This window comes from Fringilla coelebs, assembly GCF_963513975.1.
Source record: "Fringilla coelebs genome assembly, chromosome: 3".
Taxonomy (NCBI): domain Eukaryota; kingdom Metazoa; phylum Chordata; class Aves; order Passeriformes; family Fringillidae; genus Fringilla; species Fringilla coelebs.
Genome location: NC_140030.1, coordinates 79,596,818 through 79,622,392, shown reverse-complemented (window position 1 = coordinate 79,622,392; position 25,575 = coordinate 79,596,818). Strand labels below are relative to the sequence as shown.

Genomic DNA, 25,575 nt, shown 5'->3' with positions numbered 1-25,575 from the left:
GGGAGGGAGGGGGTGAGATGTTTCTATTTTTAGTAGTATAAATGTCTTCAACCACATAATAAAATGAAATAATTTCAGTTATAACTATTGCCAATTTCAGACTCACAGGAAATTTGCCCTGAACATGTATTTTTCACATCAGGAGATTTACCAGAAGGAAGAGTAGTGAGTACAGAACTGAGGAATCAGTGAAGGGGATGGTAGTTTTCTCATATCACTGTGTGGGTTCAAAAAAGCTCCATATTCCATGATGTCCAAGAAAGCTATACAGCTCCACTCAATTACTACTGCAACTTCATCCAACCTAGATGTGGCTTCAATACAACACTAACATTACAGGAAAACAAGCCCAGGAAATTTCAGCTGCTACAGCCTGTAAACCAGAATGCTTTTCTTCCTCCCACAGTTGTATTCAGCAGTATTTTCTAACCCGTTTCTAGGGGAAATAAGGAGCTGGGTTTCACTTCAGTAGCTGAACCCACTTACTCCTAAGCTATTTGGATCAGTAGAAACCTTAATAAATCAAGAAGCAGGTAGGAGCAGGGATAAGTGAATTTCCCATCTTCCAGATGGATCCACTGCTTCTTGCTGGGGAAAGCAGGGATATTCACTTTGCCTGTAAAGTCATCAGATATCAGATTTGCTGATTTCCAAGGAGTACCTTATTGTCCCTGTGGACTCTTCTCAGGTCTGGGGCAAGAAAATTCTCTACCTTTCCTGTTGAATCTGCGCCATTGTGCAATGAAGTATTTTGGTTCCTGGGGCCAGGAGAGGGAAACACAAGCATAAGCATGAACAATTTGTGACTTGGATCTAAAGAGCAACACCTAAGGAGACAAGAAGCCTGAATTTTGGTCCTTGTTCCATACGTATCTCTGTATTTTCCTCTCTTACATGCAGCTATCACAGGATAAACAGTGCATGCATCAGGGTATTAATCCTGTTCATGGCTGAAGCCTCTCTCACTTGGCAGTCAGCTCAAAAGTTTGCTCTCTTTTTCTCAGGGCCCTACAACATTCTTATCTAAGCTGTCCATAGCTTTCCTCTTCATCTGTTTTTGTACTGCTTCTAGAGCTTCTTTGTTCATTCCCACACAAGCAAACAGGCACAGTAGGTCCAGTGAATTCATTGTGTGTTGAATATACTGTACATCAGTACAGTACATGACGGGTAGGTCTGGCATGTCTGGGAAATATTGAACTGCCTGAGCATGCAATCCAACATGTCTGGGATTTCCATGCTGGCTATGAACATAAGTCCTGGAAAAATACCTACGTATTTTTCATAGACCAGTTCATTTTTTTACATAAGGGGATTAATACATTGTAATCAGTTAACTTTTCATCTTTTGATAAACTAAGCCTATTAAATTCAAGCCTCTGACCATGTATTGTATGGTGCTGCATCCTCCCGAGCACTAAAATCACTGTTGTGATTCCTTTCTGCACAATCTCAGGTTTGTGAACAGTGTTTTAAAAATACAGTGGCAGGAACTGTATGCCTCATTCAAAAAGCAATCTCAGCAATGCAAATGGAAGGCAAAACCCCTTCATGCGCCTCGTCAGTAAAATACATGACCAAAAGGCAGTGTTTCCAGGCTGCAGGAAACAGTAGGTTTTTACAAACTACTGTCATCCAAATCTCAGCGGCCTTTTGGTGGAATTTTCTGGTGAATTAAAAGTACTCTGACCCCTGCAGGTGCTTCGGCAAACTGACACGAGAGGGCTGAGGACGAGGGGAGGAAGAATTTGCAATTTTGAGGAAACGGCACAAAACTTCTTACTTGGTGTGTCACTTCACCAGGGAGTATCGTTCATTTGCAAACATTCAGAGTTTGAGGCCTTGTCTAGTATGACCTTCAGGGTGCTTTCCTGACCTGCTTTCCAGAATGCAGAAACATACAATGTTTTTGGTTGTGCTCAAACGTACACACTGGCTTTGTTTATACCAAAACACACTGCATTTAGCAAGACCAGCTTGTAATTTGCTTTCTAAATCTGTTCAAAAATATATCACAGTATTTCTTCAGATACTCTTGTCAAGTAAATCGCTGTTTGTCAATTCGTTGTTGAGATATGTCAGCTGAGTGGCCCTAATCCATTTAATGTATGCTGTATTAAGTGTTTTATTTGTTTGGGGTTTCACTGAGAAATAGACCAATGCCTTGCAAACTATTGAGACTAATAAAAACATTGTAGCTCTTGAAAAATACCTCCTACAATTTAGTTCAAGTTCTGAATGAATACAACCTGATATTCTGCTACAATAAAACCATTATTATTTTTTAAACTAGACAAATCTGGAAAACGCTTTCTCTTAGACAAATATGGAAATGCTTTATTTTTTGACATCACGTTACGTAGTTGCACTGTTTCCATTACCAATGGGCCTGTTCTAGCAGTAGGGAATCTTTGCTATAGTAGGTATTTAGGCTGGAGTCAACAACAGTGAATTACAGTGCCTTTAAAACTCACCTAAAAGGTATGCTAGTGCTGACAAAGCTTTACACTACAGTGCCGTCTCTTCCTGGTGGCAATTCTGCATTGCCAGTTGGAGCTTTGCTCTTCCATAGCAACTCCTCGGCTGACACTGAGAACTGGTTGTGCCAAAGTGAACATGTGTGCGGGACTAGAGAAACTGTAGGAAACATGTCTTGGCTTCTATGTAATAATCTCTATTAAGGTTCCAGACCCTGCTTCCCAAACTGCTGGCACGGGTACACGCTGTCCAAGCCTTCCCAGGCTCAGCACCCTGCAACTGACAAAATCCACTTGCGGAGCCAATGGTTTCATACTCTAAAGGGCCCCAGTTCCGGGCATTCCTGTCCGTGGGATCCATCGTTCCCAAAGCTGCCATCGCACCTTGGGCTGGGCAGGGCACGGCAGCGGTAGGTCCTGATCTGAAATTGTACCGAGGTGCTGCCCCGGGCGGCCAACCACCTCCTCTTTCCTGCCATCTCCTCCGCCCGGTCGCTGCCGCCCGCAGGCAAGGCAGCATTTTGACCTCCGGCAACACCGTTCCTCTTGGTTTCTCCCCCGCCGCCCCCTCGCCCCGGCTCGGGGCAGGCACCCTCCGCCGGAGCGAGCGCCGCGCCGAGCGCTGCCGCCTGCCGGCCTCGCAGGGCCAGCGGCACCGCCACAGCGCCGCCGCACCTCCCGCCGCCGCTCCGGGCCGTCCTTGGCCCGCGCAGCCCCAGCGGACCGGGCGGCGGCAGGGCCGCGGCTGCCCGGCCGGCTCTGGGCGGTGACGGCAGCCGTTCGGTAGGGAAAACCGGCCGGTAGCGGCGGTCGCCTTTTGCCCGAGTGCCGGCGAAGAGCACCAGGCGGCCCGGGGTCGTCTTTTGCTGCCGAAGCCGGCGGGCGAGCGGCGGCACCGCCGCTTGTTTATGAGCGGGCAGAGGGGCGGCCCGGGATAGCGCTGCGCCGCCGCTAGAGCGGGACAGCTCCTCCCGCCCCCGCGGAGCGGGTCCGCCACGGCTCCCCCGCACCCGCGGGGCACCTGGGCGCGCCCGGGAGCCCGGCTGCGGGAACGGAACGGAACGGGGCGGGGCGGGGAGCGACCGGCTCTACCCTCCCGTGGCGCTGGGGCTGAGAGGGCGCGGAGCCGCTCCTCGTCCCGGATCCCCGCGCCCCTCGAGGGAGCAGGAAGAGGAGGAGGCTCTCGTCGCCACGGCCGGGGACGACGAGGGCCCTTTTACGGGTCCCCGCAGCATCGCCCTGCTGGGGCTGCGCCCTTTGCGGGGCCCTCTCCCTCCCCGCCCCCGGTGTCCCCCGGGCCGCCGCCAGCCCGTCCCCACGGTCTGGCGCCGCCGCCCCGCTCCGCTCCGCGCCCAGAGCCCCGGGAGGGGGAGGGGAGGTGCAGGGGGAGGCGGAGGCGGCGGCCGCTGTGGGGCCCAGGCTGCTCCTCGCCTCCGCTGCGCCTCTTCCAGCCCCAGGATCTGGGGCTGGGGGGGCGCGGGAGGAAAGGGGGCGGGCCAGCCCCGGCAGTGCCCAATGAGAGAGGCGCGGACGGGCACTCGGGGCGGTGCGGCGGCGATCATCGCCCAATGGGGGCAGGGCAGAGGGCGCACTTGGAGCGGGGCGAGAGTGAGGCAGGAGGCGAGTCGGGGCTCGGGACGCGAGGGGGACAGAGCCAGCCACCGCCGCGCGCGCAGCCGCTCGCACGCACGGCGCCGCGGAACCGGGAGCCGGCGGGCGAGGGACGGCCGGGCTGAGGGACGCCGCTTCCCGGAGGGGGCAGCGGGCGGAGCCGCCACCCGGAGGAGAAGTTTGGCTGAAGCCGCCGCCGCTGCCGAGAGAGGAAACTTTCCTCGGGGGGCCGGAGGCGGGGGCGGCGGGAAGGAGCCGCGGCACGCTCGGGTCCGCCGCCCGGCGAGGGGGCTTCCGAGAGGCTCCCCCCGGCCCAGGCCGGGCTGCGGCGGCTGGGATGTACCTGGCAGCGGTCTCGGCGGGGAGGAGACGCCCGGGCGGAGACGGCGGCTGGCACCTGGCGGCCGCGGGGTGGCTGTTCCTGCTGGCCCTGCTGCTGGGCGAGTCGGGGACGCGTGCTCTCGTCTGCTTACCCTGCGACGAATCCAAATGCGAAGAACCGAAGAGCTGCCCCGGTAGCATCGTGCTGGGGATCTGCGGTTGCTGTTTCATGTGCGCTCGGCAGCGGAACGAGAGCTGCGGGGGTGTCTATGGGCTGCACGGAGCTTGCGACCGGGGCTTGCGCTGTGTCATCCGACCGCCGCTCAACGGAGACTCCATCACCGAGTACGAAGTGGGCGTCTGCGAAGGTGAGAGGCGGCGGGACACCCTCCATCCCTCCATCCGTCCCCCGGGTTTGGGGCACCCGATGGGCGGCGGGAAAGGAAGGAGGGCGCACCTAAGACGTTTTGGGCGCCGGTGCGCCTCCCTTCCCTTCCAGCCCGCCCGCCTGTCCCATCTGCGAGCGTGTCTTCTAGCCTTCCCTGCTTAAAAAACCCCACAGACTCCTACTTAGAAGTTTTGCCCTTAATTTTCTTACCCTAAACTTTAGGGTTCTACTGATTCAACATAGCGTGTCACTGGGTTGCTGATAGCTTGTATCAGCTACTGATGCCCCGCTAAAATTACGTGATAAAGGACTCGGGAAGAGTTTGGCAGATGGAGATCGGTGGAGGTCAGTCGTGCACACATGATGCCTATTCCGGATTCCCTCCTGTGTAAAGAAGACTGATCATCTGTTATAAAGTTTTGTTTCCTGTTCCTGTCACTTAATATCTCTCTGCCTGTCCTGCTCCGCATATAATGATAAGGGGTGTCTTTTTCCCTGCTGGAGCATCAAGGGGGGTAAATACCCACGGTAGAACTCCTCTCAGAGTCTCTTCAGCTTCCTACCGTCTTGTGAGGTGATGAATTGGCATGAAATGCAAAAGAACTTCACTCCCGTTCAATTTTTTATCTATCAGAATTCCTAAGATTTATTTTTTTTGTGTTATAAATTAATGAAAGGCCAGAGACAAATTTCTAGTCTCTCTTTCTTTTGTACCTCCAATTGCCTTTTCCCCCAAGTTGAGGGAAAACATGGCGCTGTAAAGAGATTACAAATAAGCAGTAGTTTGGGATATGTATAAATGTATATGTGATTCGGAGCGGGAGCTTCGACAATTCTGGAAAAGGAGACGGAGGCGGTCTCCTCTCGGCGGGTAGAGGGCAGTAGAAAGTCCAGAGAGCTGGTGAGGCAGCATCTGTCCAAAAAAACTTGCATTTAAAATGATGCACTATTTTAAGAAAGCCAAACCCGGTCATTTTTAGTGGGCAGCTGACCTCTGTCCTGGCGCTCATTATTAGTTTAAAACTCCATTTGCCTCCCTAACAAATAAATTGCAAACCACAGCAGAGCCAAGCAGTGTGTCCCGCCTGTGGTACAACCAATGCTGTTAGCCTCGGGAGCTGATGCTTGGGTAGGATGAGCTCTAGATTAACAGCTCAACTGTTAAAACATTTTTAAATGGCCCTGAACTATTTTGATGACCTTGGTTGAGACTATGTTGCTGAATATGTACATTGCTGTAGTGTCTTATTTTTAATATGTATTGGAAAAGCTTTTGTAAGTAGAAAAGTAGAAGCAAAGGTACTTGGAAAACTTACCTGGTTTTGCAGGAGTTTCTCTTGTGTGATTTTGAGTAAAAGCTGGGCTAAAATAGCTTCCCCCCTTCTCCATGGTTAAAGGAACTAAGAGCCTACAGTCATTAAAAGCCTTGATGCTCCAATTTCCTTACTGTATCACAGTATGGACATCTCTGGCAGTTTAGGAGTATTTCATTCCTTTGAAGTGATGCAATCTGTACGTTGCTGTAGTTCAACTCATAACACGTCCCATCTACTGTTGAAAATAGTATGAAGCATTTGTTGGCAAGATTGTGTTTCAATTAGTGTTGTGGTTAGAAACTGGTTCCAGCTGTCCCTATAGGAATAGTCCTAGGGGAGGGAGATAACGATCTATTAACTATAACTAAAGGAGATAACTTTCCCATTTAATTTTCTTATTCTAACTTATCTATTTAATTTTCATTCTCATAAATGAAAACGAACCAAGCTGAACTGTCAGCCAAATAAATAATCCTGGAATGCCTGTTAGTGAATTGTCAGGAAACCACCTCATTCTGAGGAACAGAGGTAATATGTTGTTCTTCATGGTGCATGTTTTGCACATGAGGTGGCAGCAAGGATGTATAAAACGGTACTGATTGTACTGCCCCTGATCGTTAATAGGAGATTGAATAGCTCTGGTTTTTTGATTGTGATGACCTAAACAGTTGTTCAGTTTACTGGCACACATGCAACAGGCTAGGCTGGTGATGCCTGATGTGAGTAGTATTAAGCCATGCTTTTATCCATTAACAGAATAAAGGCTGTGCTTTTTTTGCTGTCATGCACACTGGGAGTGTGCACAGCAAACCCTTTCCTTCCCCAGTTCAGGGAGGAGGAAATGGAAGTGCCTTAGAGAGCTGTGTGAATAGAAATTCATGTTTTTACTCTCCTTCCTGTCTCTAGTCTTTTCTTTCATTGCAATTTTTTACACTGAAATGACCCCTACTGGCTGCAGTTATAAGCATGTTTTTTTGTATCATTTTTGAAGCTTCAACTCTGTCTTGTTTCAAACTATCAGCATATGCTAGGCTGCATAAGACATTGAGAGCTGGAATAGCAACAGGTAGAAATACTTGTCTGCTAACTTGTTTCTACCATTTAACATACTTGATGTAAATGAGTTCTGTAACACCTGACAGAGAATCCTCTGTGACATCTGTTGCTGGTAGCTTCTCTTTCTGAATTTACAAACAGACTATTCTTTGATAAAGCACTGTTTATAAATGAAATGTGTTGCTGATCCTGAGGGTTTTTTCCCTTTATCATTCTAAAAGCTGAAGGAAGTTCTCGTTCATCTCACCACCTTAACAATTTACATCTCTAAGCAGTTCTAACGCTCCATTTGTGTTCTTGTCCTGAAGTGGGTAAATGCCTTTCCTGAATACAGTTGTATTCTTAGTAAGTAATAATTCTGAGGTCCTAGTGCTGGCAGCTACACCTCCTAAATGGCATTCTTGAGAGACTTTGCTCACCTCCAGCCTCTGTTGACTTTACAACATCCTTTACAGGGCTTTGCTGGATTGTTTCTATGAGGTGTTGAGAGCCTACACCCCCTTCCAAAGACTTAAGGTTGAGAAATTTTAAACGCAGAGCAGGAACTGTCCTTACTCTCTACCTTTAAAGCTAGTCCTGGGGCCACAACTGAACTAGACTGAAGTTCTCTCTCTCTTTGGCTTCTACAGCTGGGCAGGGCTCTGGCTTTCAGGGGATCGGAGAGCCTTGAAAAAGCTCTGTCAGAGAAGTTAGGTTACTCTGTGAAGGCATTTCTTGAGACGACTCTCTTTTGTCTGTTTCCCTGCTTCGCCAGTTTCTGGTGCTATTAGATGAAGAGGCTTAGATTGCTTTGCTAAACTCAGCAAAGTCATGACAGTAGCAAGTAAGATAACACTGAAAATGACTAGCAATTTTTTTAACTGTGAAACAGAAACGTAAGTTTTTGTGATACATTTGAAATGCATACTTAACAAAGCTGCTAGTCTGAGGGCGTTCTTATTTTCTATTTAGAATATACTTACATATGAATTAGCCTCTAGGTAGACATTGAAAGAAGGTATCACTGTGCCACTATCTTAGAATAATATCTGTTACATTGTTTAGTTTTGGTTTGTTGGTTTGGTTTTAGTGGGGTTTGGGTGTGTTGTTTTAGTTGTCAATTGGGTATTTGGGAGGGGGGTGGGGGGTACAGTTATTGCTGTATTCTTTTTTCTTACTGCCTAGTGAGTAACTTCTGAAGTTCCCATGGGAGCAGGAGAAGGTTGCTGTAGCAAATTTTAGGCAAGTATGCGTGTTAATCTCCTAGGATGATGGCTGGAGCTTTCCTTACTGTGGCTAGTCCTAGTCTTATTTACTGAACTGCATCTTTAGGGGAGCTTGGAGCATTACAGTCTGTGACTCCTTGCTGGGGCAAGTTGGGAGACCTTGGATGTGTCTGTTGTCTTCTCCTCACCCATAAGTCTGCCCAGTTTTCCTCCCTGAGAAAGATGTAAGGGCACAGTGTATGGTATGCAACTGAAGCTTAGTGAAACTGGAACTGATGAGAAGAGTTTAAACCTTGAAAGCCTAGCTTTTTTATTTTCAAAATTTGGAAGAGTAAAGCTGAGCTTGTTTTTTTTTTTTTTTTTTTGGTTTGTTCAGGCATTGGTTTGCATGTGTGCTAATGCAGTTCTTCCCTGCTTTACTGAAGTAAGAACAACTTGCCTGCAGACTTGTTATCATTATTAACTCTGGAAGGTAGTACCCTTTGGAGAGCCTTGTTTTCAGTTATTTTCAGTCCTGAGCTCTATAATGGGTCAGTGGACACAAAGCCCTCCCCTTGGTGCTCTGTCTCCAGACAGACTGCTATACTACATGCTTGGCTTCTTCCTTGTGATGCAGCCCAGACCCCTAAAGATCAGGGAGTATTTTGCTTTCTGTACAAGTTACTGAAGTTCAAGTAATCTGGAAGTTGCATGTGTGTAACCCAGTTGTTTACATCTGTTTGCACTGGAACAGTGCTGCCCAGATATCTTAACTTTTTGTTTGGTTGGGTTTTTTTCTTTGTTATGTAGTGAATGGCTGGGGAAATGTCCAAGTGGTTCTGATGTCCATGTGTGTGCAGAGAACTTCTTTCAGTAACATCAGGTGTTAGAACCGATGATCTAGTTGGGGACTTCATCAATATGAACCAATGGCTGTTGGTGTGAAGACAGTCAAAGTACTTTGAAGGCTGTCAGCAATCCAGACTATCAGGGAGACAAACAGAAAAATAAAAATATTGATGTTGTCAAAAAGGAAACTATCAGAAAAAATTACTTAAGTTGTGAAACTGGAATGAGAAGTAGCTCTTTGATGAATATTCAGCTTCTCATATGCTAGTCTTGATCAAATTTAACAGTCCCCTTCCCCTACTCCTCCTCCCTGCCGCCCCCAAAAACACTTACTAGGAGGATGCTGACTTCTTACACGCAGACTGGATCATTTATAAGCTATTTCTGCTCTGTATTCCATAAATGCTGAAATCTCAACATCAGTAAGAACATGTAACTCTGAGTGTGGCATGGAATTTGAATTGGATCAGGTGCTTATTTGACTTGGAAATGCTTTCCTCTCTGTTTCTGGGCATCGTGTTTCAATTTTAGAAATGACTTGATTCCAGTATTTCAGCAAAAATTAAGTGGAAACGTCTAACAGATATGATGCAGGAATTAGTATGATTTTGCTGTCGTGGATCAGCGCAGTAAGTTTAAAACTAGAAGTCTCACTGTGGGTAGGCTGTATTACTAAATTTTTTAACTTTAGTAAGAGGAATATTCTCTTTTTATTTCTTTAGTTTTTAAAACTTTGTTTAGGCATCCTTTGCTCTGTGAATTATTTTACCAGGTTCCCCAAAATTATGGTGTTTATCAAGATATTTTTTTCCTTTTTTTATTTTTCAAACTACCTTCAAACTTGCCCCTAGACATCTTTGCTGGTTTAAGCACCCTCTAGCTAATTCAAGGATTCTTGCATAATTTAACTTCTTGCCTGGTACTTAGTCAACCAAAATGTCATTTCACTGACAGGCATATTATGCAATAATTAACCCATTAATATGGTTCAAAAATGCTGTCCTCTTTCCCTCTTTACTTTGTGCTGCCCTTAAGGATTCTTCATCTCAATAAGTTTATAGGATCTTGCGGACAGAACCAAATGTTTCTCTGTTTTAATGGATTAAATACTTTGTAGAGGTGACCTATTAAGTATCTCTTGTGACTTATAAACTGCTTTTCATTTGAGAATGCGTTTAATCCACAGGGAATGTAAACTTGGAAATCATGAACTCAGGGTTTTGTCTGAGACTTTGAGTGACACCGGTTGTGTCTGACTTTACTGGAATTTGGAAAATGACTGATATTGACACAGAAAGCTTATGTATATGGAGAAACTTACCAACATAAACTAAGATGGGAAAATAACTTTGCATAGATTAAATTCCACATAAGTGTACGGATTAAAAATAGTCCCTGGGGGAGCTCTTGTCTAAACAGACTAGTTTGGCCTTGTTTTGGGGAATTAAGCCCTTCCTAATGTTTTGAGAAGAATGGAAGCAGTTCACACCTTTACCAGAGGCAATATTCAGTCCCCAGCAGCTTTCCCTGGGTATACTGGGTACTTAACTTGAGAATCTGCAAATCATGCTAACACCACCTTGTGGGTCATGATTGTGCAAGTCTTTATTAAGACTGAATAAGAAAACGAACTGGGGATCAGAGGGTTGTGGGCAGGAGGAAAAGCATGGACTGGCTCATAGGCATGCACCAATTCCCATGTTCTTAATCATTTCCTAAGCTTTATGCCTTATATAGCCACTGTTGGGCTTCAGTTGTTGGTTGGGGTTTTTTTGTTTGTTTTTTTTTTTTTTAATTGAAAAATCAAGCAAGTGTAATGTTTCTGAATCCAAGAGAGCCCATTCTGTTGGGTCATTTATCCTTGAAATGAATTAAATTTCAGTGTTTTGCTACAGGCTGTGTTATATTCTCCTCAAGATTTTTTCAGAAAGGCTGGATGTGTGTGTGGAGGTATTTCTTCCCCTCACTGATGGGTTGTTGATAAAAAGCTGGGGTCATGCTGATAAAGGCTGGATGTGTGTGTGGAGGTATTTCTTCCCCTCACTGATGGGTTGTTGATAAAAAGCTGGGGTCATGCTGATAATGGTGTTACAGGCACTGATGTAACCTGTGCTGCTTTCACAATAGAAATGCCGAACTTGATGTCTATCTCTAAGTTAGGTTTTGGGAAATGAAAAGAAGCCCTGAGGGTAATTCTAAATCCAGGCTTGAGTTTTTCCTGTAGTCTTCTGTGACTAAGAGATGGGATGCAATTCCTCTGAAATATGTTGTAATGATGGTGGTGCTGCATTAATGACTGGGGGGAAAGTGGCAAAATATTTAGGATATCAGATATCTTAAAATAGTGTGGACTGTTCTTGGTATAGGTTCCTTTACTCATGGCCTTGTTCCAGAATTTGTCTTTGACAAAACTTTTCCTACTCCTGTGAGCTTTGCCTCTGCCTAGCAGCTTCAGCAAGCTGCCAGCCAACTAACTTGTTTGCAGTGCTGCTGTACATGCAGGCCTCTGAAGCATGTGGGTGCAGAGTGCAGCTTGGAAAAAAAGAAATTGGAATTTTAGACTGCTTTGGAAAATGGTTATGAAGCTTTGGCCCTTTTCTGAGGCTTTAGCAATTATTTTTGCAATGAGTTTTCTAGAGCTAGAGGAAAAATCTGCTATGACAGCTGAAACACCGCTGTCCATGCTCGTTCTAATCAGGGGAGTACTGGCGAGGCGTTTTCTGACCAATTAAATCCTGGGACACAGTGCAGTATTTTCAGTTAGCTATTTATGAACAAGACGTGTTTCTGGCTATCGGTTTAAGATAATTTGCTTGTGAGCCTTTCTTTCAGGTGTGTAAATGTAAAACTCATGATTTATTATTTCAGACCATCTTTTGTGAAGAAGGCTTTTGGAAGTACCATTTACTTTTGCTGTGGGGGACCCTAAGAGTGAAAGTCATAAAAAACCGAAAGGCAAAACACATTCCTCCCCATCCCTCCTTTCCATTTCCCCTTCCCTACCCCCTGCAAAAAGAGGTGTGTGTGGGGGTACCTGGAGAAGTAAAATATTCCAGACAGTATGGGGAAAACTTCAAAAGTTGCAGTAGTTGTCCATGTCACATGGTTCACTTAACATTTCCATTTATCTCCTTGCCTTCCTCAAGATTTCCCTGGAGTTTCTGATAATTCACTGGAAAGTGGGTCTGTTAAAATACTTTCTGCATTCCTTAGTATGGAATAACTGTCATCAGGCACAAGAAGAGCTGCTGCAATGAAAATCTTTCTCACTACATTTGGGATTTGATCACCTGAGATACATGCTAAGATAAAGCAGTCAGGTTGGAGACAAGCAGTACATGCATGTGTTCCTGAGGTATCTAAATGTTATGGTACAGTTCTGCTTTCTAGCTTTGACTAGAAATTTTCTCAGGAAGCTGCAAAACCCTTTTGTATTGCTGTACATTCCACATGATTTGATCTTGGAAAATGAACCATTCCAAGATGTGGGAAAAAATGCTTTCTCACAAAACTCTCAGCTGTGTGTCTTACCATAAAAGTTTATGCCGGCTCTAGTCCTTGATTCATGACTTCAGTGGAGAAATAAGTTGCAAGAGGGGAAAGGATTGAAGCCAGTGTATGAGCTCAAACTCTCTTCAAGGCTAGTCTTTCCTTCTGCTGCTTTTCAAGGTCTGGGGCTGGGTTTCAAGCATTCTTTAGTGGTAATTAGTCATTTCTATTGTTCAGCTCCTCCAAAACATGAATTTCCTTTCCATCATTCTTTTTTCCTGTTCAAAGAGAAGCGAGAGTCTACTGGCAAGAAGCATTTCCTTTTTTTTTATTTTAGCAAGTTAGAATCTTTTCAGAAACTCATACTGTCTTAATGAATACCACTGATTTGAAAATGCTGTTGTGTACACCAGTGTGCTGGAGTGGTGGGGCTCAGACCCAGTGGTGGGTTTAGTTTCAGAGAGGAATTTCTGAATGGTTCCCCCCTCTGCCTCCCAGTTCCCAGAGGGCAGTACCAGTCTTAATAAGGATTGCTTCTCTCTCTTCAAATGCAGATTTAAAAGGATGCCAGAGTCTGTAAGATGTGACTTGGACAGTTTCACTTCTAGGTCATCAATGTATTTTGTGGTGTCTTTTCAGCATCCTAAGAGCTCCCTGAGATGCTCAAAAAAAAGGCGGAAGTCGCAGAGTAACATGCTGCAGTTAAATGTAAATTATGGGAGTTGACTCAATTCACTCTAGTTCAATTACAGTTCAAAGGGTAGGGTGGTAAACATAAGATTATTATGGGCCAAATGCTTGTGCATTTGTTTTCAACAGTGGTACTTCGGTGATCATTTCAGTGTGTTCCTTGTCGTTTTGAGGTGATGCATTGTCTAACCTGTGAAGGTGAACAGTATAGCTAACATTCACTAAATGTCCAGACAGAAAGAGAGGAATTGGGACACAAAACAGAAATTTCTGTGGCAGCCAGAAGGAATTGAGAATTGAAGGAAGGGAAAGCAACACTTTAACCAATGGAGAAGCAGTCTCTGAGAAGGTCTTTCCTTGTACTTTTAGTTTGTACCTGTTTTGAGATGATCCTTTGCCAATGGGTAGTAATAAATAACAAATGTAACTACAGTGAGGTAGTCTGTGCCTTTAAAGTAAGGCTTAAAGTTAGTTTCTCAGCAGCATGCTTTTCTAAAAACTCAGGCAGGTCTTCAAGCAAAAAAGATGAATGCTTGATTTGTGTCCACCATGCCTTGCATGGTGCTGTGTTGTGAGAGCTGCTATGTAGGATATAGTATGGAAGAAGTGATGGAATGCTGCTTACTGGAGACATATTTCTCAGACTGCTCCCCAGACTAGACCTGTTTAAGGATCTCTTGTTCAACTTGTTAATTCCTTAATCCTCTTCCCTACTTTAGGTGCGTGCTATGACAGGACTTGGGAATTCAGCAACCCAGAGCAGTATGTGAATTTTTAGCAAGCTGAAACATTTGCTTTGCAGAAAGCAAGTGATTATATGAATGAGAGAAGAGAAAAGGAAAAAAGTTTGTGATTAATGTGAAGTCTCCCTTCCTGTGGCTTCCTTTTGGTATGAAAGCACAGTTGGAAGAATTAAAAAGGTACTATGTCCAAGACTTAACTTTGATCTGAGTAAATGCAGAGCTACTTTATTATCTGAAACTTTATTATCTGGAACTTGCCTGAATGAGTTGGAAGGAGTGGGGAATTGCATGTAGATAGAAATTATTTGAAAGAGAAATTACTTTGAAGCTGTAGTTATGAGCCTGCTGGGAGCATTTGAACTCTTTGAGGCTTGTGTGCAAAAGGTACTTGAGTGACTGTATAACAAGACTCCAGTGACAACTCAGGATGGCTAAAAAGTGCAGCCCTTTGATTTTTTGCCCTTACCTGATCATGCCAGCACAATGAGGTGGTGAAAATCACAACTAAACAAAGACCAGTTTGGATGAAAACTAGTAGTTTACTTGGGCTTTTTTTTCAGCTGCATTTCCTTCTAAAAACTCTGGAGTGTTAAGTACATGCTTGATTTTTGTGTTTTTAGGTGTCCTAGAAGTAGCTAGGGGGTAGGATGTGCATTCCAAAGTTTGAGGCATAGATTCTTATATTTGGGGTTTTTTGGCCCTGCTTGCAGAGAAATAAAGCTTTCACAAATTAGTACATTCAGTTCAGTTTTTGTTCACATCATCCAGATTTGAGAGGTAGGCATAAAAAACCAGTCTTCTGAAAAGGAAGCCATAGAGGTCAATCAAAGCATGCAGGAAAAGGTATACAGCCTGGAATAGTTTGTGAACTGTCCCAGGTCCCAAATCAGTGGTGTGTACAAGTTGTATTTTTAGAACAGTCCCCAGGAAATGATGATCTTTGTGAATAATAGCGGCTAGGTTATATGTTTTGTACAAGACATCATTCCCTTATCAGTTAAAATATTGCTGACCTCTAAAGGTGTGAGCATGCTGTACTGGACCACTGTTTATCTGCATCAAGGAGAGCACTAGATGTCTTTGCATCAAGTCTTGAAATTGAAGTGATAGGCTGGGTTCATCCCTTTAGCTCCTGTGAATACTTTAATGTGGTTGTACCTTCTATTCCAAAGAATTTTTTTCTGCCTATATTGATGTGACTTCTGAGAGTTTATTCTAAGTGGTAAACAATTATTCATCTAACAGGACTTTGAAATTCTGTTCATAAAAGGACTAAATCAGCTAGGAAAAGGAGTCAGTCTTTAGTCTGCATGAAAAATTATGGTAGACTTGGCACTGATTTACTGAACTAAAATAAGCTCTTGCTACATGTTTGCTACTTCATTGATGTAAATCTTGTTTCTAAATAAACTTGTGTGAAAAGCAGGCTGGTAGAAGATGTGCAGGCTGAAACTGGATTTGCATTCTTCCTGTCTGAATGTAACTTTCTTCCATTACCACCCAGTAATGAAAATACCTTCTTTGAAGATTCAGCACATTAGAAATATAGTCTGAACAGAAGTATAGTCTGAACAAGTATTACTCTTCTCATTAAGACTTTAATGGCTACTGAGCTAATTTTTGAGGTGTGTGGCAGTGAAGGTGCACTTACTATTGGGCCATGTGCTTCCTGTGTACCTCCTTGTCTGGAAACTTACGATGGCTGGCAGATGTGGTACCAGCCACTAACCTGTCCTGGAAGTCGGTGAGTGTAGTGCCACGCCGTGCAGTGTACGTGTATCGAGGTGTTCTGCCACAGGCAAGGGACGAGTCTGCTTTCCGTGGGGGTGGGCAGGATCCTGCTGATCTGTCTGCCTGGAGAAGATCTAGTGCTGAAATACCACAAGGCAAAGCAGCGCAAATGCTCTAAAGTGGTCTGCTAGAAAAGCAGCAGAGCATCACCATCTGTGTGTCCTTCCAGTCTGCCCTGCACTGGCCTGGGAGCGCAGGGCTGAGAGCCCACACGCCGCCTCTGGGCTCCTGTCCTGCACCCAGGAGTACAGAAGGAATGCTCTTGACACAAACAGGGAGCAACACAAACACTTTAAGGCTGCTGGGCTGGTGTGGATGAAGCTGTGGTCCTTGCTGTTACAGTTTCGAACAGCAAGTCTTGGACCGTAGGTGTAGCTTTTGTTCTTGTCCTTACATGCATTAATGCTGTGACTTCTAAAATACAAATTGTCCAGGCTGTATTCCGGCTCCTCAAAAACAGGATGTATTATTGTTCTCCAAATTCTCCGGGTTTGTGGGTGGTTTTTTTGTGGGGTTTTTTTTTTGTTGTTGTTGTTTGTTTGGGTTTTTTTGTTGCTGTTGTTTTGTTTTGTTTTTTTTTTCTTTCTTCTGTATGCATGGCCTCATCACAACGAGAGTGTCCCAAGCATTACAGGAGAGGCATCTTCCTTTGGAAGAATTTTAATAGTTTCTCTTCAGGAACTTCTGTGCTTCCTTTGACTTTCATTGATACAGCTGCTGTACTAGATGATAGGTTAACCTAAGAAAACAAATTACTTCCTGGGGTTACTGACTACTCTTCCTTTGCTATTTTTATGGGGAAGAGCCATGAGGTTCCCATGGAAATTCCCATCCTCACATCTAAAATGGACTTTGTTGTTTATCAGTGCTTTTTTGTCAGCAGGGTACTTTGCCAGCTCTTAATAGAAGGCAAGGAGTTTGTTGTACAGGGAGAAATAAACCAGTGAGAATCTGCTGTGGCACTTCCTGTAGCTCATGTACAGTACTGAATTGGTAAACAGCTCTTTCTAAATGCTTTTTTTTTCCCCCTAAAACAGGAAAAACTTCAGGTTAGCGGATATTCTGCATATTTCTGTGAGTGGAAAGAATTTACTTGCCAACCTCAGCATGTGTGTGCATATACTGTTATTTGCTGTTAGTTTTTAGGCTTTGTTGAGCATCAGACTACTGAATGACAGTTTTGTATTGGCTGTGGCCTCTCATACTGGAGAACACTCTCTGATAACCCCAAAACAAGAGGAAATCCACCATGCTTAACTGCAAGTTATTTTAACTTTTTTGAGGTGCTTTTTGGCAGGATCTATATAGGAAACTTGCTTGTTGATGGTAAATAAAATTGGAGTGAACTACTTAGAATGCACAATATGAGTGCTGCTGTTGAATTTAAGGGTATAAAGATTTAAAATACCTATATTTTTCCTTCTGTCATTAGTAGAAGTCAGTGGATTCTGTACAACTATTTTGTAGCACTTAGTTTTCCAAGCTTGTCTGTCTATAAAACATCTGGTGTTCTGTAGCAAAGAATATTTAATGCCTAGTTTAGTTTCTTCAGTCTTGCTTAAACAAGTATTTGATAGGACAAAGGGGAAGGTTTTAAAACTGAGAGAGAATAGGCTTAGATTTGATTCTAGAAAGAAATTCTTTACTGTGAGGGTGGTGAGGCACTGGAACAGATTGCCTAGAGAAGTTGTAGATGCCCTGGAAGTGTTCAAGGCCAGACTGGATGGAGCTTTGAGCACCGAGGTCTAGTGGAAGGTGTCACTATCCATGCAGGGGGGTTGGAACTAGATGGTCTTGAAGGTCTCTTCAAATCCAGGTTGTTCTATTCTTCTATCTTGATTAATCTTCTAACTTGGTGGGATGTTGCTGTATGTGCACTTGACGTAAGAAAACCGAGATACTGTAGGACTGGTAATCTTTTGGAATTCTGGATTAACTGAATTTGTTTCTTTCTGGAGGAAAAAAAATAAATCTTGTTGCATGTGGCCTCCTGAAAGGAAGATGGGCAGTTACAACTGGAACTGGAACACCAGTTACACACATTTGACAGGACTGATTCAAAAGAAACGGAATTATTTAAGCAGAGACACTCATCCTGATCCCTCTATCCATAGACCCTTGACAGCAAAGAGTGCAATGTGCTTGATCAGTTCTCCAAGAATATGTATGATAATTGAGGACTGCTAGAAAACTCATTTTTGGCCATATAATGGAATCAGACATCTGGCATCTTGCAGCTTTTCTGTAATAAAGAGTTATCTCCGTGGAGCAAATTCTATGTGATGCATTTTTAATCATCTTTTAAAATGCTCTCTTTCTGACTCAGTTTTGACTTCTGCAACAGCTGCAGATTCAGTACAATGCTCTCACTTCCATTATAAATATAACTTCAACTATCTGCAAAAGTTATTTCTGTTAGAATAGCACTCATTTGTACTACAGCTATGCGTTTTCCTGAGATGACATAGTTTTTCATACAGATGGAAGTAAACAATGCCAGTTGCTTTAGCAAAATGGGCAGTAGAACAGCTGCGAGATACGGTATTTGGCAAATCCCGCTGTTTGGATTAGTCTGTTATTTTTTTAATCTGTTATCTTCTGTTTAGCACTGTGTTAAACTTGAAGTGAATCCCACACCACTCCAAAGCAGCTGAAAATTACGTACTGCAGCTGAAATCCAATAGTGAGCGAGTTTGTTTGTTTATTTTAGATGAAAACTGGGATGATGATCAGCTTCTTGGATTTGAACCATGCAATGAAAACCTTATAACAGGTTGTAACATAATCAACGGGAAGTGCGAATGTGACACCATTCGGACCTGTAATAATCCGTTTGAGTTTCCAAGCCGGGATACTTGTCTGTCGGCCTTAAAAAGGATTGAAGGTAAGCCCTTGTCTTCAGTATTTCAGAGTTAGTAATTTTTTCTGTGCAGTTGATGAAAAACTAGAGTGTAGTGTATGTTTAAGGATGACTTGTGTAGTTTCGGATACCTGTGGTCTTCTACATGTCAGAAAACAGGTGTATGCTTTAGAGGAAGATAGTACCTCATAAGCTTATTATTCCAAATGCTTAAGTTTAAGATGGGAAAAAACATGCTTTGTGTGCTATGATGCTTGCAGATTTTAAGGCTAAACAGTTCTGTTTGTTGTTGGTAGTAGCTACATTTGCTTATCTTCAGCTGCAGAGCAGTGTGGAATACTCTTTAGATGTGTTGATGTGACTGAATCATGAATAAACACATTAAATACAAACATGGATTGTAAGAGTAAAGGCATAGTAAAGGAGTAGTTACTGAGTATGCTTATATCTTTTATTATATGAATGCATGACTGACTATTTTCTTTAAGTTTACATAATGTTACATTGCCTTACTGCTCATATTTTACAGTTCCTATGTTCCTTTGATTAGATTTGTATTAGGCCCCGTATGTTTATGCTTATGCATACATCCATATTTGCTTTGCTTTTTTTCCTTTTTGTTGTTTATGTCCAAACTGAAAATGAGTCGGCTCAAATATATTCAGGTGGAATTAAAGTTATATGGTGTGTTTCTGGATTGTTCTGAATAGCAGTTAAAGGAGTGATCTTGGACCATTTATGATGCTGTAATTACTGTTCTACAAAGTGTTCAAGAACATGAAGAAGTTGATTAGTGGTGTGGACCTGCTTAATTAGGCTGTTTTAAACCAATGTTTTAAGTTGTATGGAAAAAGTTAATGTATTTATAAGGCTACTGACAATATTTTAAGTTAGGGGGATCTTACACTTAAGGAAGTGTGATGTGATGTCATCTGTTGTACTTCTTCTGTGTTGAGAAAATTTGTTTTGTGCTACAGACTTAAATAAGGAGATGTTGTGAGAAACTCAAGGTTGTTGGTTGTGATGTTGCTCACTAAAGGCGTACAAGTGCTTAGTCTGGGATTTTTGTGGGTTTTTTCCCTCATGTAACTCTAGGAAGAGCAGAGGCAGAACCTTTGGTCTGTTGATGTGATAGTGGGCAATAGCATGTATGGTTTCTTCAGTCTTACCACTTCTCTTTTCACTTGAGAATATGTAACTAAGTCTGTAGTATTTCAGCAGGAAATACTCTACTGGCATGGCAATTCATCGTGTACTCGCTATGAAAATCTGTTGTGGGTTGTCTTTTTGTACTTTGCAGCCTTGGAAGAAATGGACTTACCTTGTGGAATAGCATAGCTGAAGCAGGTTAATTCTGAGTCACTTGCTTTCAGCACTCTTTTTTTCAGCTAAATTTTAATTTTTAAAAAAATAGCCTTTCATAATTATCCATCAGGTAACAATATTCTACATGTAAACTGACTGGTATAAGAGCTGTGGTGCAGTTATTTTTCAGAGGTGTAATTTTCTTTTTTTCCCCCTTGGTTTTATTTCTTTGTGGAGTGGGGAAGGTGTTCTTCCAAAGCCTCAGACTGTGGGGCACCAGTAGAAGTGTTTAGGGCCTGTTGACTTTTTAATTTTTCACAGTTGGAAAGGATGGCTGATGCAAGTGTTGAAGCAACAGCGGTACCTTTAAATAACAGAAGTCTGGCAGTAACAACTTGAGTGTAAAAACAGTCCAGCTTTTACTCCTAAGAATGTGAATTTGCATTTACATCCTCAGACCATCAAACTGTACCACTGAGGGACGTTGAAAGGTAAATCCCTTTGTATTTCCTAATAGACAGGCAGAAGGCATAATGTAATTTTGATTTCTGCATTTTACAGATATTGTCTGTGAAATTTGCCTACTGGATTTTGCCCTGTAAATGTTTATTCCCTCTTTCTATTGCTAGAATTGGTAATTGAATGCTAACTGCTCATGGAGGTTGTTTCTTTAAATGCACTAGTTCTTGTTTTGGTAATTAAAACCAAAGAAATGCTTCATCCTGTACCTAAGCTAACGGAAAAGAATAACTTTTTTCCACTGGTGCTTGCCACGTCCCTGTTTGCTAAGCAAGCCAAGTCTCTTAGGTAAAATGGAATAGACACTTTGGTGTGTCTGAGCCAGTATTTGCTGCGTGAATATTTCAGGTTTTCAGATTTTAATAGTCTGAAAATAGAATTCAACCACTCAGAAAGTCCACCTGAAACATGGCTTAGGTAGCACACAAACCGGAGGGCTCCATGAGCATGTTAAAATAGAGAAATCTTTTAGTTTATGTAAGGCAAGCTAAATCTTAAAGTGTAGTGTCATGTAAAAAGGGATGATTCATAAGATCTGTTAAATATGTCAAATTAAGATTTTCCTGAAATCCAAAGTACTGATGTATACTTCACTCTTTTGGCTTGTCTGTTAAAGATAATAGCAGGAAGATTTGAAACTAGTAATTTAAACCTTTAAATACTCTAATAGAATCTGTTGCCATGGAAAGTGGGACCAAGGGAGGATAGAAGTTAGACTATCTCCTCACCACACTTAACATGGATAATTAAATACACAGTGTGATTAAAAAGACATAAGTTGAATACCTGAATGATGGATATACCATAATAAGAATTTCTGAAGAAAACTGCCCAGCTTGCTGAAAGCCTGCAGATAAGGAATCTGTTGCATGGATACAACCTGACAAGTAACAAACAGTGAGCTTAAATCTGGAATCCTGTTTTTATATGGGAATGTGCTAAGGGATTGAGGTTTTTGCATGTACTTCATTGTCTTGTGCCTTTTTCTGTTAGCCCCTTCCCTTTCAAGAGTCTTTCCAGTCATCTTCCTTCTTTATCTAGTTTGTCTTATACTTAAGCTTTTCAACTTGTGTGTGGTCCTCCCCTCCGGGCTTGATGTCAATTCTAGCTTTCTTACTTGCTAACCCAAAGTTTTCTCTTGTTAGCATCATGTAGGATCTTTCTTTTCCTATTGGCTTGGGTTCTGCCTGCCTTCCTGGGCTCCTCATATTTCATTCCAGCTTTACCTCTCTCTATTCCTTTCTTTGCCTACCTGTTTAATTCTGTTTGTATCCCAGTTCACTTAAAACTACTTCTATCCCTCCTTCCCAAAATCAGGTTGCCTCTAATGTCACTTTGTTTAGATGTCATTGGCAAGCCCTGAAGCTGTGTTCTTTATTTTGTCTCCCTGAGACTTGCTCTACCCTGTTCTACCCTCTAATGACAAGAAGTTAATCTCTACTCAATTGTTCTTCCCAATGTCTATTGGGAGGAAAGCATGGCAAGGCTAAAGTGCAATCTCAAGTAATGCAAGTACTCAAGGCAGTAGTCTCCATTCCTTATCCTTGTTTTCCTGGAAAACAGTAGGATTAGATATATTTGAAAGGATCGGTTTGGTCACAGAACTTGGTAGCCAAATTCTGTCTAATTTTCATGTAGGCATGCTAGAAATGTTTAGAGAGTTGTTACTTTCATAGATTATATAGCATAAATCACATTTATGCTTAGAGGCCTCCTGACTCCATCACCAGGTTTGAAGTGCTCGTTTCTCCACATGGACCATCAGTGACTTTTCGTAGAGAAGGTTTGTATAGAGGTCATGAACCATCCTACTATGAGGAAATGCACACATTTGGGCCTAGAAAGAAACTGTCTGGAAAAGCTATTGCATACCTAGTAGTAATAATACTAACAATAATAGATTCCTGTGTTGGGGTGTTTGGGTTTGGTTTCATTTGTGTTATTGTTGTTTAAAATGCTTTTGGTTATTGTCCTGATGAGTGCCTGTTCTGATATGGTTCAGGAAATCCTGTGTTCTTGAGCTTGGAAAGCTTGTTTCTATTCAGGCGCCTGCTAATGATGACAGCTTGGTTGAACTTGGACTACTGGAGTGGACTTTGATAAATATGGCCGGGGTGCAAAGTGGCAAAATGCCTTCTGTCTGATGAGCCACAGTCTTAACAAACGGCACCTATGCATTCTTGCAGTCTCAAATTGCAAACAATTAGCTGCAGCCAGCATAAAGGAGTCAGTGCTTCAAAATTGGTGTGAGATGCTGGAGACTGGGGATGAGGAATTAAGAGAGGAAGTCATTTTTTTAAATCAAGGTAAATTTGTAGGGCAGTGATAGGAAATAGCATGGAAAACTTTTAATGTAGTGCCTGTTCAGTTAGCTGGAAATCTAGGTTCAATGGCTATATTCCAGTTCTGGGGTCTTCTGTTTTCTCTCCTTCCATGCCTGACTGACACCAGTTCAGCTAGCCCTACAGAGCTTTAAAGAACAGGAACCTAAGGATGTTCTTGAGCCTGCTCCTCCTCTACTAGAGTGGGGCTGCATCTGTGCTCTTATGAGCTGCTGCTTGAGCGGCATTGTCAGGCTCACTTCTTAATAGAAGTTCCCTGCTAGAACAGCTATCTCCTCTTCCCTCTGGGAAATAAAGTTGGGGGCCAGTGCATCCAGTCTTTCACTAGGTGGGCTGTACATTAGGCTGGGTTTTCCTCAACTGATTAATAAAAACTTCAATCTGCAGATTCTTTCAAAGAGTTTGCTTTGATAATGCCGGGTTGTGATGTGACACAGACAAACACATTTTCCAGAGAGAGCATAAGTGCTATCAGTCATAGCAATGAGAGTAGTTTTGCCTTATAGCTTCAGTGTACACTTGAACTGTTAGAGGAGAAACCAGTCAACTTCATCAGTTCTACTCTATCCCAACCATAAGCAGTTGCCCTGTCGACATTAAACTCAGGCTTTATTCAGAACAAATGTGAAGGATAACATCTGTGCCTTTTTTAATGAAAGACGTGATTAATGCTCTAGCTTAATGAACTTCTTTCACTTGTATCTCTGTCCCATGTAAAATGTGCTGCTGATACTAAATTACTGAAGCTGTTGTTTTAAGGATTGCTTCTTGGTTACCTGGCTTGCACCTTTCCAAGCTATTCACTGCTGTCCTTCATAGGTGAAAGGAAAATGCCTTTTAAGTTGCTGGTATCTATTAAGCTGGCTTATTGCAACACACTCCTTGCATTCCATTATTTTTTACATGTAACTGAATAACTTTATGCTGACAAATGTTGCAATACCTGTTAGACCAGTCCTGGAATAACAAATACAAGAAGGTAATTTTATTCTGACTGCTTGTTTGGTTGTTGTTAAGTTTGATTTTGTTTAAAACTTCACCTGTGTGGTCTTAATGGCTTTATTGAAAAACTAGAAGATAATAAATCCAGCTTTATGCTGATCTATCAAGCAAAGAGTGGAGTGAAATACTTTCAGATGTGCTTAATCTGATATATTTTCCACTCCCCTTGCACAACAATTAACGTATGTTTTTGCTCAAATAACTGAACTTTGAAGGTTGGCATGTATTTGCAATAAGGAATGCAGTTGTGGCAGAGATCCAGATTTTACCCTTGAACATGCTTGTGAGAGCCAAGTAGCTGCACTTGAAGGCAAAATTTCACATGAACACAGAGAAAACCAGCAGTGTAGCTTTTGGGCTTTTTTTCTGAATGCATAGACAAAGAAGGGAAAAAACACATTTCATATGGAAATAATACAGACTAGAAATACTAATACAAACTTCAATATACAAAGCAATTTTCTAAAACAAAAAAGATCTTGATCATTAAATCAATAAGAAGGTTCTATGACAGTGGCACATCTGGCAGTGCAGCTTCTTTCACAGCATGACAGTGCAGCCTCACATTTGCAGCACTTGTCACTTTTTCCTGCCTCTAGTCCCTCAGAGAACTGTTCCCTGATCAAGGAATATGATCTTTTCAGCCAATTTATTGGCTGTTTTGGCATGTCCTGTATTTAAGGCAAGATATCACACAGACAAAATCTATGCCATGAGATTTTGAACTAACCAGAGGAAAATCTTGTAGAAGTTTCAGAAAGATACCAAAAGGGAAAACTGACTTTCATATTTCTGTATTGATGTGGCTGGATACCTAATGTTAGGCTTAATTAGATTATGAATAATGCAGTTTGTATTAGCAGGGAAAAAGCTTCATTGCAGGAACTGTTAGGAGGGAAGATTGAATATAGAGCACAAAACTGAGCAGCTGGTTAAAAAACCCTAAAGTGTTACTATTGCAAAAATTGTTTACAATTCTTTTGTTGCAATTAAAATATTTTCTTTTTCCTTGCCATTTTATGTAACTGTGTGGTGTTTTTGCAGTGTAGTAACTGAGCTTATTGCCTTGCTGTGCTGCACTTTGCTCATGTGAGCTGCTGTACAGATGCCCTACCTGCTTTTCTACATCAGTATCCTCAGGCATGTAGTGTGTATAGATAGCCTACTGGATCTTCCATTTGTGGCACTTCAGTTTCCTTCAGACTTGGCAGGTTTTGAGATTGCTGTGGTCAGAAGTGTAACCTTGTACTGTACTGGCCCTGGGTTAGGACTGAATGACAAATGCCTTCTACAAAGCCAGCAGTCAGATGTAATGGTCAAAGCAGGCTTGTTCCTAGAGACAAAGGAGCATTCTTCTTGCCTTTTGCTGCTTCAAATGCTTACCTGCATTCACCTGAAACTGAACACAAGATAACTGATCATACCTGGAGCTTCTCTGAGAGTAGGAAAAAACAGGGCAGGTATCTTGCAGCTGGTCATACCTTGTGCTGGATAAATTCTGTGCCTCGCAAAAGCTCTTTTCCATGTTGCCAACTAGGCTGTGCTTGAAGTATGTCCACTTTAACTGTAGTGTCAAGCTACAGGTTTAAATGAATGCTTGACCTTACTTCTGTTCAAGTTGAGGAAGAGAGT

At 42.7% G+C, this 25,575-nt stretch overlaps 1 protein-coding gene across 1 annotated transcript in view; it reads left to right on the top strand.

Annotated features, from left to right (window-relative positions):
- Positions 1-4,102: 4,102 nt before the first annotated feature.
- CRIM1 (cysteine rich transmembrane BMP regulator 1) overlaps positions 4,103-25,575 on the top strand; it is a 173,960-nt gene continuing 152,487 nt past the window's right edge. Inside the window, exons 1-2 of the mRNA XM_084203268.1 lie at positions 4,103-4,777; positions 18,626-18,799. Coding sequence (XP_084059394.1) covers positions 4,426-4,777; positions 18,626-18,799 — 526 coding nt within the window. The 5' untranslated portion in view covers positions 4,103-4,425. The remainder of the gene's footprint in view (positions 4,778-18,625; positions 18,800-25,575) is intronic.